The 17,907-nt window shown below is 38.6% G+C and overlaps 1 protein-coding gene across 1 annotated transcript; it reads right to left on the bottom strand.

Moving 5' to 3' along the window:
- Window positions 1-5,609: 5,609 nt before the first annotated feature.
- LOC112173606 (lachrymatory-factor synthase) lies at window positions 5,610-6,412 on the bottom strand. The gene has a single exon (XM_024311289.2). The coding sequence runs from the start codon at window positions 6,350-6,352 to the stop codon at window positions 5,825-5,827; it is 528 nt and encodes a 175-aa protein (XP_024167057.1). The 5' UTR covers window positions 6,353-6,412; the 3' UTR covers window positions 5,610-5,824.
- Between the last annotated feature and the right edge of the window lie 11,495 nt (window positions 6,413-17,907).

Genomic DNA, 17,907 nt, shown 5'->3' with positions numbered 1-17,907 from the left:
TCACCGGCAAGCCAGCTTCAGGCCGAAATATGCCTTGACGCGCCGACACGCGCCACCCAAAGTGGTCTCTGCAGAAAGAACCAAAACTCAGCAAACTGAAGGATATCAGTCCCACATCGAAAACAAGAGTGAGGTAACTCACTATTTCACCTATAAAAGGTCCACTTCTCTCTCTTCATTGATTACACGTTCAATAGCTATTTACCGCTACATTTGTCAATACAAGTACATCGTTTAACTTTAGCATCGGAGGAGCGAATTGGCGGTCTCCCCTCTTGACACCGTTGTATTTCTCTTAACAGATTAGCGGGATTTCGTGAACTACACATATATCGGAAGATTGGACCATTGTCCACGTTATCGGAAGCCGACATCATATGGTGGTTTTCTGAACATTAACACTTAGCATGCAAAAGAAGAACAAAATAAACAAAAATTCTACTATAAGGCACCAAGCCTTAGCAATGCTCGGCTTTGGTTCTCACCAAAACCTAATCAAAACTAAGAACCTAGTGGTGGTTATTTACAATTAGTCGTAGTTTCAATATTGGGAGTTGATTTTAACTTAAACAAAAAGTAATGAAATGTAAAGCAATAAAAATGCAAAGAAATTAATAAAAGCGTAAACGATATAAATGGGAATGTCGGGTGCTAGGGAGGATTCTTCACCCAAATCTCATGTGTCAGAAGCTAATCTAATGTAGATGCGAATTTCCTACTTTGGCGGTAGCCGTATCCAAGGCGGTTCAAGGCTCAAGGACCAAAATTCACTTTCATGGTATTCCTACTCCGGTTCAAGAGTCGTAGGAACTCACTTGGTATGAATTAGAGCCGGTTCAAGGGTCACTAATTCACATCAAGAGGCGTAGAGATCGAGGAATTAGACTACTAAGGCGAGGAATTAGACTACTAAGGCTATGTTTGGTATAGCTGTTCTTTGAGAAAAAGCTGGCTTCTGCTTATTTTTGAGAATAAGCAGCTGAAAAGCAAAGCAGTTGAGTGTTTGGTAAACTGACTTTTTATAAGTGCTGTCAGTGGCAAAAGCAGTGGCAAAGTGTTTGGTAAACTCAAACTGACTTGTGCTTTTTGTTTGTAGAATGACCAAATTGGACATGAGATATTATTTTGCCTTTATTGTTTGGCAAATACAGAAATTCTAGAATGCGATCTCAGCCATCAAACCCTTCTATCACTTGATCACAGCCGTTGAGTGCTATTTGGAGCAACCTATAAATAGGCCTAGGACTAGGTGATCGATCCAGAAGGCGAGAGAGAGAGAGAGAGAGAGAGAGAGAGAGAGAGAGAGTTCTCCGACTGGACCTGATCGGAACCTTCACGTCCGGCCACTCCACGACGGCGCACGGGTACCATCGTCTTCGTCTCGCCGTTGCCAGCAACCCCTGTCCTTAGACCATCCATGCACTAAACGGAGAAGGAGAATCAATGACCGGAAGCCCCGAGCTTTCTCCAGCAACCTCTGCAATTTCCAGCGACTCCGGCCACCATTTGGGCTGCATTTGGTATGGAACTTCATCCTCTCGTCATGATCTACACGTTTATGTAATTAGTTTTCGAATGTGATCGAGTGTTGACGATTTCGTTTCTGGGTTTGGACTCGGGCTGTCGTGTTCTTCGACACCAGCGACCTTCCCTGCCATTCTGGGCTTGGTCTTCATCTTGGCTGCACTTGTGGACCAAAAATCAGGAGGCTTGCTGGGTTATTGGCATCAAAACCCTCAACTCAATCCTCAACTCAGTTCCTGCAAGAGGTTCTGTGAACCCGAGCTTGATCAACGTACACTCCTTCAATGCAAAAATACCCAAAAGCATGGGATTTGGTATTGTGTGTAATTTCTTCAAGGAAGGAAGGATAGGAATTGGTATTTTGAAAGAATCATTAATCTACAGTGATCTCCGCTACAGTGAAGGACTTGGCTTCTGCTTTTCCAGCTTAAAAGCCCTGGCTTCTGGAAAAAGCCAGCTGAACATAAGTTTACCAAACACATAAAGGGCTGGTGCTTATAAGCGAGGGAGCAAAAAAGCCCCCCCAAACATAGCCTAAGCGACCCGCCCGCGCAATCATGCAACTGGTGTAAATCACCATGCTTATAACCCTTCGAACACGAAATTGAAGGTTTCTAGCTAAGGAATTAGAGGGGGTCAAGCCTCTAACTCCGTCCTAGACATACTCAAAATACACATCCTAGAGTTGACTAGGCTCCTAGACATGCATTTTAATCCAACAAAAATATATCTAAGCATCCATCATATGAAAATTGCATCATTACATTAAATTAAACATCTTTTACACAAAATTTGGGTTAGGGACACAACCCTAACTCCCAACAAGGAAATTACTCACAACCCATAAGCATAGACATCAAGATTACAAAATTCAAATAGCAAAGAGTATAGAAGTGTAGGAGAAAACAAGAATAGTCACAAATAGCTAAAAAGCTAGCATGACTAGTCTTGATTTACAACTCCCACAATTACCCAAGTCTTGAATCTTGTAGAGAAGAAGTTTTTGAAGAATCTTTGAAGCTTTGGGTGAGTAAATCCTTCAAATCCCTAAAATAAAACTAAAGAAAATATGAAAAAATGGTGGAGAATGATGGGGAAAAGAGCAGCCCAAAGGGGCTGCTTCTGTTTTGTGGTGTGCGGTTGTTCTGTTCTAGGGTTCTCCTCCGAATTGTGGTGTTGGGTTCTATATATATATATGTGTGTGTGTGTGTGTGTGTGGGTGAACGTGCTTGTGAGGGCAAGAAGAGAAAAAGCTTGGAGGTTAATTAGATGGCAGGCACGTGTGCTGCTTGGTTTGGCAAGAAAGAATGATGAATGCCACGTGTCAAGATAGAATTGGTGAATGGGTGATTAACCCATACTCTTTGCACGCTGCACGTGCTTGTGAGCTTAATTAACTAATTAAGCTTGATTGTAAATTAAGTAATTAAATTTAATTACTTAATTAAGATTTCCACAATTTCGTCCATTTGCTAAAATCTCTAAATTGCTCCATTTCGCGTAATTTTCTTTCGATTTTCGTGACTCCGCTTATTTCTTATAAAATAAATAAAACTGGATTAATTACATATTAATTGACTTGAGGATTAGCTTAATTTTAGTATTTTAGATATAATTACATGTATAAAAATACGTGTAATCAATAGTCATAAGGTGTTGTATATAAAGCAGTCCTCCAAGAAGATTACTAATTCAAAGTTGAAGATCTACATACATACACACGCGGGAGTAGACCATAGCATTGCATATTTTTACAATTAATGCCTCGTTTGGTAATGCTTGCTAGAATAAGATAAAGTTTGAGAGTAAATCAAATTTAAAAAAATTAAAAATCCTAAAAGTTGGCTAGAAATGGGTTTTTGGCCGGGAAGGGTTTTGAGTTAATGGGTTCCAACGGGTTTAGCATGCAAAGCCCGTTAATTTGCTAGTTTTTTGCGTGCGGATTTTTTTTAGCCCGGATTAATAAATGAGCGGGTTTATGGTTTACGGGTTTAAAAGTCAGGCCTAGTGCTAGCCTATTTCGTACAATTCTGCCTTTCTTGAAGTTGTAAACAATCTAGAAGGTATTTATCCCAATTCTAGTTGCAATGATTTATTTTTGTGGTTAACCTCTACAACTGGAAAATTCTCTACAGCTTTAGTGCTGGATCACTTTTAGTATCATTATCCTTCTGTTGATTGGGCAAAGCTTATCTGGTTAAAAATAATATACCTAGACCCAGTTTTATCCTTTGGTTGGTTGTCCATGGTAAGCTTGCTATTCTTGACAAAATCATTGTTTATTCACCTCAGATCAGTCCTCTCTACCCTCTTTGTGGTTTGTTTCTAGAGAATATCAATCATCTTTTCTTTGCCTGCTCTTTCTCGCTGTATATTTGGAAGAAAGTTCTTCGTTCTCGTGGGGTGCCTTGATTGAATCCTCTATGGCATTTATTTGTTGAATGGGCTTCTTCTCGGTGGGACTTTTAATCTTTATATCCATTCAAACAAGCTAGGCATATTCAAAATTTATGAAAAGTACGTTTTATGGCATATTCAAAAAATAAAAATCTAGGACTAGGATTACCTCTGTCTAGCTATCTGGCTCAACCTTCGCTTCGTAGATTCAAACAAGGCAGGAAACATACCAATCTATCAAAAGTTTTATGGCATGTTAAAATTAAAAATTTAATGGTGTTTCAGAGTATTAAAATATGTTCCATCAATAAGTAGTTCAATGTCCGAACTTCAAAATTTTAAAATTTCTATGTACTAGATAAAACACCCTGTATCTGTAGCTATAAGATATATGAGCGATGAACATACAAATGGAATTAATATATCCCAAGTTTGAGTTTCTAAGGAGAATTGTGTGGACATATTTATTTTGGAATCTTCTGTATTTTGGTGAATATATCATGTACACGCATCACTTGCCCAAAAGGATAATTTTTTTGCGGCTCGCGATCCTACATGTAATGCAGTACTATCCAACATCACTTGGTCGATTCATACAAAAGAATTGACAAGATATGGAAACCAATACATTGAACATTTTCCATGTGTATAACGTGTAGAATTTAATAATAAAATTTGAATTCAGTTGTAACTACCTTGCACGCACCTGCAAAACCGTGTGTGTAGGGCGTTGAAGAATTCATTTTCGTTTTTTTCTAATACAAAAGTCCTTGCAATGAATTATTTATATTTGACTCTTATTTCTGCAGATCCAATCATCTGATGAGAATGAATGAAGAAGTCGATCACATGTTGTGGTACGTATCTCATCCGCGTAAAAAAAGTTTCGCCTAAACTTGTAACAATGAGTATGTAATCACATTGTGCATAAAATAAAGTAATGGAGTCTATAATGATTTTAATTTTGTTCAAAATGTCTGATAAATGAGTTTGTGTTATCCTAATTAAGTCGATCGTGAGATTCACTATGCACTGTACAGACGAAGGGCCAAAGCCTCACTAGGCAATGAAGTTTTTCCAAAATTCTAAAAGGAGAGTACTCATTTTAGTTCTGTGAAAAATGGAATTATCTCTAAAATGATCCTAATAAAATCCCCTCTCTTTTCTTCTGTAATTCCATAAAATCCTAAAGTTTCCATGAAGTGATTTTATAAGAATGTGACTCAAAACCAACAATTATGCTATGTAAAACTAAAATAAGATTGTATTCTAAGAACATAAAACATAATTAAGATTGATTATCATAAGCATAACACTGAGATAAACAAAATATAAATCATGTATACCAACTTGAATTAATCATGATATATCTTCTCCTCTATCCAATCCTGTATGCAAACTTTTATAGGGTAAAGCTTATGAATAGCGTGATGATTGATAGAGCAGGGATCTAAGACTTTTATAGGCATCAAGGACTAGGTACCTCCCATAAAGGATTCTCAGTCCTAATTGATGTAGGCTTTTGTCAAACTATTTCATGTACATTTAGAATTACTATATAATTAAGTAATCAACAATATATACCGCATTCACTAGTGATTATACATAAAGAGGTCACAGATTTGAATAATTAAAACATTGTCTAATTACGTATACTGCAAATAAGGTAGCTAACTTGTTGTGGTCCATAATGAACATTGATAAGTCCATATTAATTCTTACATGCGATTGAACTCTTAATTTGAATACACATAGATCTAAATCGATCTCTTAGCTCATTTGTAAAAATTCAAATGATTACAATACCTTCTTCTCAAAACAAAAACAAAAAATGACTACAATACCAAACAACCAGATTATATATATCCTTAGTTCAACATCCACCCATAAATACAAAAGCTAGCTAGCTAGTAGTAGATGGAAAGGCATCATGCTCCATCTTTTTTGCCATGGATAGCAGACAAGAGTCGAGAAGAGATACGTAATCTCCAAACCTCCATCCCTCAATCGGATCACAAACAAACGACCACTCAATCTTGCACCCGCGGCGGCTTTGGTCGTTATTCCCATCCAGATCCAATACTTGCATGGTTGCAACATATGACTTGAGCCCCCAGTTGTTGTCAAGTATCTCGTAGCTCAAACACCGCCTGACTGGATCGATCATCAGTAGCTTCTCTTTAGCTGAGAACTTGATCGTGTCCGACGTCTGATCATCTTCGTCATCATCATGGTCACGGTGCCCGCAGTAGCGAACCAGGCCAGGTTGGCCGGGGACTCCCTCCACATGATAACTGGTCTCAAGACTTTGGAACCACTTATGTATGTTGCAGAAATCTGCCAAGAGAGGCCAAACTTCTTCTGCTGCCGGGCCTTTCAGCTCAGCTGACGTTTTGCCTTCCCATTTGGGTAGCTGGCTTTCTTCCTCCATGAGAGAATTTAACAGAAACAAGCGAAATAATGTGAAGCAAAGTAATAAATATACAAACGAGTCTTCGCTCTTCATGCATATATATACAGTTATACACACAGATCAATACGTTGTATAGGTCAATTACTGCTCATATGGGTGGCTGATTGTGATTTGAGTGAGACTCGCCGACAAAAGTAATGAATTCCACACGTTATAAACGTGTCACATACAAATTTCTTTTTTATTCTTTCCAGTTGGTTTGATATATTTTAAGGTAAGTTCGGTAATGCCTTTATAAGTGTGAAAGTTTGCTATGATACATATGTCGACGAAGAGGAGAATTTGATTTCTGAATTTTGCACCATGTAACTAAGGACTGTGCTCTTAGCACTTCAATTATCACGTTAATGCAATGTGTGGCTGCACATCTATACTATATTTAGTTTTGTTGGGGAGAATTTGCGTCTTGACATGGTAATTCTATTGACTAGTTACTCTCTAGATTGTAATAAACCATTGGTGGTGTTGTAAGAATTACTATACTAAGACGCAAATCCACAGGACATGCAAATATTGTCCTTGGCTTCATTTCTAGCAGTTCTTGGGCATCATTCTCTAGTTCAAGATAATATTCTCCACTGGTGATCGTTAAGCCATAGAAAAGATGAAAAAAAATGTGAAAGAATTGAAGTAAAATACACGCTTTGTCGAGAAACTACTTTCGTGCCGTCGTGCTACGTACGTTATTAGTCAAACCGAACAATCAGAGCTAGCAGGCGTGGTTGTGGGGATTCCTTTGTATTATACATAGGAGACATATCTTAGGAAGAGGGAAGTGCCTGGCCATGGTACGTCCTACTCAAGAAAATCGACTTGCTAAAAATAACAAACAAAACTGAATCAAAGAGCTCTGCAGCTTCTGAAGAGAAGCCGATCAACCAGGATGGGAGAGCAGAACGTTGTCAACAAACACCTGTGTCCAATATTAGACCTCCCCAGCATGACTGGCAAAAGGTTCGAGAAGCTGAAATTACGAAAAATGCTTCTTCTGGGCATCCGCGCGCTGCAATACATACTTATGGGCTTGACTTCTGTAAAGGCAGCAAATTCAATGACCTAACAGAAAAGGTTCCAGGAGAGGTGTGCTCTTACTTTAATTTCGTTCTTTCTGACTCCGTCTTAGGGCTTCTAGCTAGTCTCCTGCTAGGTCCTGGTTTCTAGGGTTTCAGTATATTATTAGGGTATGATACGATATTGTGATGTTCAGTATATTATTAGGGTATGATACGATATTGTGATGTTCATTGTCTTTTGCAGAGGAGGGGTCGTCTAGGGTACTTTGATGTAAGTGAAAACCTAGACGATATTGTGATGTTCAGTATATTATTAGGGTATGATACGATATTGTGATGTTCATTGTCTTTTGCAGAGGAGGGGTCGTCTAGGGTACTTTGATGTAAGTGAAAACCTGTTGAATTGGTTAACAGGTTATCCACTTAAATATTGACACATGTCATTTTTAAAAATAAAATTTACCATATTAACAACACATTCTATCTTGATATGTAATTGAACAATAACATGTAACAAATATTGTCAAAATAATAAATTACATCTAGTAGAACTAAAATTACGACTTTGGTTGACTTATTGTAATTGACTGGTCAAAGATGTAAATATCATAGTTGGACAACTTTTATCAAATGGAGAACATTGATTGTCAAATGGAGAACCTCCTTATTGAGTACTTACATATCTTTTGGTCTAATAGTAATTTTACCATGTTCACAACACAAATGTTATCGGAATTGTAAAATGGTTGATAATCTTGTAAATGATGTAGTTTTTGAAGTAATTATTTCAAATAGAACATAAATTATCACTTGTACATCAATTGTTGGGGTTGTGGTAAAATGTATGGCAATTGTAGTAATCATTTCATTAATGATAAAAACATAAACTGAAAATACTAGGATGAAACAAATATGCCTAGAGGGGGGGGGTGAATAGGCTTTTCTCGGAGAAATCACACTTTCTTTCAAATCAAAACGTAATAGACAATACAAGGATTGAAGCACAGGTATGGATCCCAAAATAGCAGAAAGACAATACAAGGATTGAAGTACAGGTATGGATCCCAAAACAACAGAAAGAGAACTAGGCAAACCAAGATAATCACAAATGCACAGCAACCAAGAGACCAGAATTGTTTGCGCAGTAAAAACCTCAAAAATGAGGAAAACAACTCCTTTAAGGTTAAAGACCCTAATGAAAACAAATCACTCGATGAAAGAATACAAGTTCTTTACAAACAACCCAAAGCTCTGACCTCGGCTTACGTACTAGACACTCTAGTAGATTGTCTGATCATGTCCTCATAGATCTTCACCACCTTTGAACTGTCTTCACTTGTTGATAGGTGCTGACCTCGACCTTCAACCTTTTACGCACATCAACGACTCCAACTGACCTCGAGAGCACTTGATGTGAAGAATGTAATGAATGATGAATGTGTTTGACTCAATGATCTACTTAAACATGGAACAAGTAGTTCATAGACTCGAATTTGAAGCACATGGTTTCTCACAACGCGAATGGAGAAAACTTTGACTCAATAGATGCACAAAACTTATATGCTCAAAAAGTCACAGATGAATGGTTATACATGTTGTATATATATTTTAGACTCCCTCTAAAACCTTGGACAATAAAGACTCCAAAACCTAATTGACTCCTAATATGGAAGGAACTAATCATAAAAAGATATTCAACAAATAAACATGATTCTTGACAGGACCCGCCCCAGATTTCACCCTGAAATCCGAAGTGGCCCTGCGGGGCCCACCTTAGAAGAAATTCTACCAAAAATTTAGCGAAACTTCCCCTAAAATGGGCTACCCAAAACCTGTAGAAAGCATTTACACTTCTAAATCAAATCATCCTTATACTTCTGGAGCCACCCTGCTCCCCAACTCAACATCAATCTCCAATTCACAAAACACAAACCTCAACTTGAAAAATATAAATCCCATAGGTAATCAGGGCAATTCTAATAGAAAGGTAAATAAGGACAACCTAACTCAAAGGCAAACGCGGAAGCCATGCTGTTGACTATGCCTCAACTCCGTGTACGCCCGACCTCACTAATTTGCCTGCAAACTGGGCATTTGAAACCGAAGGGCCCAGGGGAAAGTATTGAAAACACGTTAGTGTGAGTGGACAAAAATAAGCAATTTTAAACAAAAGAGATTTTATACTTTCCCACATTTAATTTATAAAAAAAATCTCTCGATGCATGCACTGATTTAGGGAAACGAAACAAAAGGAGTTCCGCTCAAGAAAACCGACTAGCCCCACTAGTCCCAAACAACTGAAAGGAAGGATGGAAACTCTGATACTCAATAGAATAAGACCAGCCCCACTGGTTAAACGGAAATCAGACTAGGCCCCGCTAGTCAAGTAATGATAGGATATAGGGAAGAAATATCACCATACGGGTAATGGAGCCTCCCAGGCTCTACCTACCCTCGACTGCCACTCACACATAGATTGTGCGAGGAGGAGAACTAATAACCTCAACTTCCACTCACACATAGATTGTGTGAGGAGGAGAATAGGACCTCGACTGCCACCCACATGAGGAGGAGAATAAATCACCTCGACTACCACTCACATACACAAAGTAAGTGAGGAGGAGAATAAGATACCTCAACTGCCACTCACAAACACAAAGTCTGTGAGGAGGAGACCAAATCACATGACCCGCGTATGGTGAGGAAAAATCATCGAAAACCAGTAAATCCATGTAGCTTCCCCACATTTCTCACGAGATAGAAACCATGTATTCAACGACGTGACCCCGCACGCCAAGATTACTCTCAATCTCAAAATAAATAAGTGAGAAATAGAAATAAATCGACTGCGTGTCCCACACGCCCAAAATATTCTCAAATCCGTAACCGAAACCGGAAATTAGTATAAACAAATCCCATTTCCAAAAATCTCTCAAAATCTCCAAGAAACCAACCAAATCCAAAATCCTTAATTAGGCATTCCCGATGCCAAAACCGAAAGTCAATAAATAAATGAGAAAATCCAACTCCATCGAAACTCATCTCGAGAATCTTCCAGGAACTTAAATCGGCAATTAGAAATATACTTAATTCCGGAAAATTACCTCGGAAATAAGCAATTTGTCAAATAATATTATAAATCATAATCAACCTTTGAAACTCATTATCGAGAGCAAATCCACGAGATAAACCGAGATCGAATTTCCGAAAATCAAATCATTTGCTCAATAAGTAATATGATTAAAACTAGAGCATTATTTAAGAAAATAAATGCATGCATCAATATTTAAAAATAAAAGTCCACTCACAGTACTATTCCGACGATTACGCATTCGTGTTCCGTCATCGAGCAATAGCTCGGTACGTCGTCCTGTACACAATTATATTCCGTGAATAATTCTTCAATAATTTAATACGATTCCTAAAATCAATTCCTCATAATTACATCTCCCATTCTCCTTGGATTTAGCCCAAATTATACCACTAATACCAATTCGTTAATTTAAAAGGTTTCAAGGCAGAACCGAGAGATATCCGACGGTCGGATTCTCGTAATTCGATAATCGAAACCCTAAACTTCAAAATTCCTAATTAATTCCAAGTTTCTCCAAAAATTACCAAACTTCACATACAAGCTCTACACAATTTATAGGATTTAATGGGCTAAAAACCGGAATTAAAACACTGCCCTACATGCCTCCACGTGCCACCAACAGTGGCAGCGCGTGGGCCCCACGCGCCACCGGCAACCACCTCCGATGACCACCAAATTCAGGCAGCACCACCTACTCATCTAGCCCAACGTTTCTCTCAACTACAACAAAGCCAGAATATGCCTAGAACTACCTCAACAATTAAGGTGAAGATTATACCCGAAATGTAAACAGTGCCAAGAAATTCAAACCTTCGATTCTTCCTCCACGCTGCAAATCGTGGCTTGAGGCTAGGGGCAAAATGATCCTTGCCAAAAACCGAACCTTCGACGCCGGTTTGGTGGCCGGAGACGGCCGGAAATGGAAGATATCGGCGTTGACCACTTCTGCTACAGTGAAACTTCAAGGACCCGATGCGTCATTTTCCGGCCAAGTCGCCGTGGGGAGGTTGGGTAGGGGTAGAGGAGTCGACCGGTGCTGGTTGTTCGCTCCCAGGTGGCCGGAAGAGGGAGATGGCCGGAGTTGCAGAGAGAGCCGAGCAGAGGAAGAAAAACGCGGGAGAAAGAGAGAAAAGAGAAAAAAAGAAAACTTACCGGCTACAGTAACTTTTTCAAATTTATACTACTTATCATGAACAGTAATTTTCACATTTTCGCTTATAACTTCCACATACGAGATCCGATTTTTACGTACCACATATCCACGCGCTCGGTTTAACGTCCCCTACAACTTTCATGAAGAACATTTTCTCAAATTTTGACCCGAACAAAAAGTCAACTTTTAGGGCCACTAAAAGTACTAAACCAAAAGTAAAAGTTAAGGTAAAGGTCATTTACCGTCCAAATGACTAGTAAACCGGTGAATTCAGGTTCGGGACGTTACAATTCTATTCTTAATAAAGACGATACTTAACAGATTAAATCATATAGAGAAATATCCTTTTACGACCCAACTAATGTATACGCACAAAACAGGAAAAAGAAGAAATAACATCCAACGACCTAACCTGACAGGGATTGCATAACAGATTGCAATCCCAGTATGCATGTGGATTGACCTTAATGAAACCTGACCTGACGGGGGTTGCAGAACAGATTGCAATCCCAGTATGCATGTAGATTGACCTTAATGAAATGCAAATGCATATGCCCATACCTGGAGTGCATCGAAGAGTCAGCTGGAGCATTGTATGATCATATATCACTTCCAGTTTACACTTGATAACTCTAGCAGACCTATGATTCTAGCTTTTATAGTAGGAATGCCAACATACATCAAACCTATACTAACATAAACATTTACCACTCTGACAACAAATTTGTTGTCAGACTTGTTAAATTGTCCATAGACTAGTACATTAGTTTAGATGGAGTAATTACTACAAATAGAACAAAAATTACAGTTTTTACATCAATTGACGTGGATTGTGGTAAAATATTGCATGATTAGTGAAGTAATCATTTCATTAATGATAAAAACATAAAGATTTACCATTCTGTTAACAAATTTGTTGTCACACTTGTTAAATTATCCATAAACTAGTACATAGGTTGTAGATGGAGTAACAAAAACTATCATTTTTATATCAATTATTGTAGTTTGTGGTAAATTACATCGACTAAAAGTAATTACAACTTTGACGATGGATATTACACAATATATTAGTTTAATTACGCAAGGGAGAACTTCTTTACACCAATGAGAACATGCGTGGTTTTATTTAAAATATAATGGTTTACCTATATGATAACACATTGTGGTGACATTTGTAAATTAGTTTAAAAAGCAGTAATAACAAGTTGTACGTGAAGTAGTTACTATATCTAAAATAAAGATTATCTATGTTTACATTAATTATTGTAGTTGTTGTAAAATGCATGTAAAGATAATTATATTTGGTTAAAAAAACCACTAATGATATAATTAATTAGTAATAAAGACTATTTAACTAATACTAATTCCGTGAGCCTAGGTTAGAAGGTTTATGTTTTTAATAAGGAAAAAATGTAATTGTCAATTGTGTACTTTTCAATTGATAATCAAGCATTAATGAAACATTAATTGGCCAATAATAAAATTAGTTAGTAATAAAGACAATTTAACTAATAATAATTCAGTAAAAGTCGACATGTTTAGGTTACTCTCTCTGAGAGGTGGGTGGAGGCCATGGCCTCCTGGCGGCGGATATGCAAATTGGACTGGAGGAGATGGGATTTCCCTCTCATCTGGTCGATGGGAGATTGAAGGTGGCAGGGTTCTTCGCTGTCAACTTCTCAAACTTTTGCTTCTTGTTTTCTTGTTTGGGGTCGTCTGCTTTGGCAGTAATGATGGTAATCCTGGGTGGCGTGAGGTCGTGGCGTTGGGTTGTGATCCTGGGCTATCTGGATCGGTGATGGTCTCGGGGTCTCGGCGTTTGGTGCTGCCTGCGCAAGAAGCTCTGGAGACTGCGATCAGCTGGGGTGCGAACTGGAGCTCTGGGCGGTGGTCTAGGGTGGGTTCTCAATTTCTGCTGATGGTGGTTGAGGATTGCGACAGAGTTGGCGATGTCAACTACCTTGGACTGAGGTTGACTGCGGCTTGGTGCGGCGAAGGTTGAGGTGGGCTGCTGGTTTCGAGCGCCGTCGTTGAAGGGAGGCAGACTGGTGGTTGGCGGCTGATGGATGGGGTGCCCAAGTGGATGGGTGGCCTCATCAATTCCAGCTGGGCTTGGTACTCTATTGGGCTTCCTTCTGCTAGGGTTTCTTGTTTGGGTCTGGGCCTATTTCTTTGGGCTTGGATTTTATTTATCTTTTACTATTATTATTTTGTAAGGACTATGTCTCCTCTGGGGAAGGAGTTCGTAGGGTCTCTCTGAGAATATGTCGCCAAAAATGTCCGTAGTATCTGTGCCCCTTTGATTCTCATGGATGTTTTAGGGTAGTTTTGGCTGAGCGTCATGATCTTTAAAAAAGTTGAATTACTTAGATAGTGACTCTTTTGACAGTCCCACAGGGATGGGTCATTATGTGTAATTTTGCTGATCAATGCAATGAGTTGACAATTCTCTAAAAAAAAAAAAAACTAATAATAATTCAGTGAGCCTAGGTTAGAAGGTTTTTTTATTTTTATTTTTTAAAGGAAAAAAACATAATTGTCAATTGTCAATTGATAATCAAATATTAATCGGCTAAGGGCTAAACAAGTTACCAAATTTTAAATCTAAAATGAATATATTACTAATCCAATGATCCAAAATATTTAACAAAATGGATGTATGGCAAATACTAGGGTACGTAAGAAAATTCCAAGGTATCAAATCCATGCAGAAATCAAAAGACTTGGTTGGAAGGAATAGTGATGAAGTTTTAGATGATGATTATGACTATGGATGTACCATAACTACACCAAAACCTGTATAGATATGATCGGTCGTTACACAGAGGATGACACATATAATTAACATCTTGTGCACGAGTGCAGTATTAGTATTAATTAACATCTTCCATTATCGACATATACATTGTACCCTTGTAAAGCAAATTAATCAGATAACCATCTCGATCATATTGGATGATTGATCATTTCTCAGATCATATCGATATTAGAAATTTAGGAATGTATGTGGCCGGTCTCTGCTCTAGCATCGCTAGCTCATACAGTCTTACCCTAGCTGTGTGTCTCATATCTTGATTCAGATGGATTCTGCTGTAATTGTCCATCTATCAATCATGTCAGCAATACTAGCTGCCATCCTCTTGCTACTCTTGTTAGTACTTGCATGTAAATGAAGAAGTTTGATTCATGTGTTCTCGATCGGCAACATCTACAGAGAAGAATTTGTCTGCAAATCACATTGCTGATTGGAGCCACTGCCTGATCTTGGTTAAAATGAGTTTGGAGTTCCTCCTCTTGCTATGCCTAATGGATGACATTGATGGAGTCCCTTGAGGAAGATTTATTGCTTCTATTTCTCATTTGTTTGTGTTTGGGGTGTCTAATACATGAGGCTATTCATGTATTGCAATCATTGCAGTAATACAAGTCAGTGATGGTGCTTACTACGTATAAATTAACTCGTACATTTGTTTTTTTTTTAGGCACAGATGTGGATCCGTTGGTTCATACTCTCATTTCGATGCCATATATTGTCCTTCCCTGCCAAGGCAGCGAATTAAAGCTCTTACAACTATCAACCAAAACATCTTAAGACTTTTGCAAAGTAAAATGAAACCATTCATGATCAAAATCCTAATCTCTGAATGTTGGGGGAGGAAAGGATGCTATATTGCTATATGACCAGTGGCGGAGGGAACACAGCTATTCTCCTTCTTGGTGCATGCCCTGATCATACCTACTTTATGAATACATAGAAAATGGTAGCTTGAATGACAGGTCGCACCAGAGAAATCACAACCCCTTTCCCGCCATTCCTTGGATTGAGAGGTTCCGGATTGCTTGGAAAGTGAACCAGATATTCATGACAATTATTTCATTATTTGTAAGGATTTTTTAGATCATAAAGCTGGGTTTTGGGATTTTGGCCAATGAAAGAGATAAACAGTGAAAGAGCAAGTAGATTTAGTACTGGAGAAACTGAGAGTGGATAAAGCAAGAGACTCAGCTTCCACAGTTCAGTGGCCACCTCCTAATCACTTCATCTCTCCGTTTCTTAAGGCATGCATGCAAAATTTTCTAATTAATTAGTACCATTTGCCTCATCCTCACTTTTTCTTTTCTTCTCAAAAAAAAAAAGTTCTTTGTTTTTTTTTCATAACAGTCAACACGAATTATCAAAATGCCAAAAGTGCAAGACCACTTTTAGGAATCAAGTTATACTTTGACAGTTAATTGATCGAGAGCACCATGGCGTCTTAGTTGATTTAGTACCTAGCTTTGCTTAGAGTTTGAGAGCTTGTCTCTAGCAATTTTGGCTTTGCTATGTCAATCAAAATATTGATAATTAAGAAATACATAGTATGATTCACCATTTAAGATTCGGTGTGTTTGGATGAGGGAAAAGATGATAGAATTTAATTAAAAGTGAGGATTTCATAATTTATAAAAACCGATTCTCTTATTTTACATTCTCATATTGGAATTTTTAAATTTCTTTATGCAAAAAAAAAAAAATGAAGGAATTTATTGCCCGTATTCTTCACTTCAATTTCCACCAAAATAAATGTCATTTTGAATTCCTGAATTTTCATTTTTAATCAAGTGGAGGAAAAACGCTCTGCAGCGGTTACTAAGCAAAAGGAACGGTTTTCGTCCTTGGGGTTTTAGAGGTTGTGTTGCTCCATCCGGGGGCCCGTCTCTGTGACGTTGTCGTCAGACTAGTAGATGTCGGTGAGTCCACCGGCAAGGGGCAGTGGTGTAGTTGGGGCCGGAACGGAAAGAGTGTGTCGTCTGTTTTGCATACAGCGAGGACACGACATGCGGAGTTATGCGGGTTTGTCCGTAGCCGATCGACGATTGCGTGGGGGATGTGCGCAAGGGGGAGTTATGGTGGTGGATTAGTGGTTCGCAAGGACGACCTCCGTCGCCGAATTGGGATGGTGTTGCATCTTCCCCTGTTTTGGGGTGGTGGATTTCTGATAGAAGACATGGTGTTCGTCCCACTCAGGTACCCGGGTTCGGTTTGGGTCTTGGATTTCGGGCGATTCAACCGTCCATGTCGCTGGTTGTTCATGGCTTAGTGCTGCAACGTGAATCTAAGGCCCACGGGGGTGGTGGTACAGAAAGATTGTTTTTGTCATGTTAGGATACCGGGGGTGGTGGTACAGAAAGATTGTTTCTGGTATGTCACCACTCTTTCTGGTTTTAGAGGTTGTGTTGCTCCATCCAGGGGCCCGTCCCTGTGACGTTGTCGTCAGACTAGTAGATGTCGGTGAGTCCACCGGCAAGGGGCAGTGGTGTAGTTGGGGATGTGCGCAAGGGGGAGTTATGGTGGTGGATTAGTGGTTCGCAAGGACGACCTCCGTCGCCGAATTGGGATGGTGTTGCATCTTCCCCTGTTTTGGGGTGGTGGATTTCTGATAGAAGACATGGTGTTCGTCCCACTCAGGTACCCGAGTTCGGTTTGGGTCTTGGATTTCGGGCGATTCAACCGTCCATGTCGCTGGTTGTTCATGGCTTAGTGCTGCAACGTGAATCTAAGGCCCACGGGGGTGGTGGTACAAAAACGTGAATCTAGTGCTGCACCGTCCATGTCGCTGGTTGTTCGGTTTTGTAGATATTCCTGCTATTATTGCAGGACATTCTCTTGCTGCTAATTGTAAGTTGGGGTTAAGGTACCATGTCCCCCTCCATGTATCCTGTTTCATTAATCAAGGCTTAAGGGCAGCCGCACCACCCTTCTTAAAAAAAAAAAATGTCATTTTGAATTCATTCATGGTATTAAATTTTTACTTCTTTATTTATTTTCAAAACCAGGCTTTTTTCATTTGATTTTTTTATTTGTTTTAAACTTTCTTAATTTATTACACATTCTAAATCCTAAATAGATTAACCACACAATAGAATTTGCAATTAATAGAATTTTAATTGATGGAGTTGTAAATTCCATCATTTATAAAAGGGTGCGGCTATTGCCACCCTACTATTTTCTTAGTTCACCCTACAAATATTTAAATTATTGAAAGACTCTATTACCCAAATGCAAAATGACTAATAAGTACACTAATTTTCTAAAATCTAAATTTGTAAAGAAAACTAAATACTTAATCAGTTAATTAAATACAAAGACTACTTAATTTCTCATTGGATAACATTAATCTTTTTCTTCTCCACCCAAATTTGAATTTATTACTTTTTTTTTTTGTCTTTTTGTTTTCTCCTCATGGTTAATTCGTTATTCAATTCACAAAAC

This window comes from Rosa chinensis, chromosome 1 (assembly GCF_002994745.2).
Source record: "Rosa chinensis cultivar Old Blush chromosome 1, RchiOBHm-V2, whole genome shotgun sequence".
Classification (NCBI taxonomy): domain Eukaryota; kingdom Viridiplantae; phylum Streptophyta; class Magnoliopsida; order Rosales; family Rosaceae; genus Rosa; species Rosa chinensis.
Note: the sequence above shows the minus strand (reverse complement) of the source record. Positions and strands in the feature narration are given on the sequence as shown.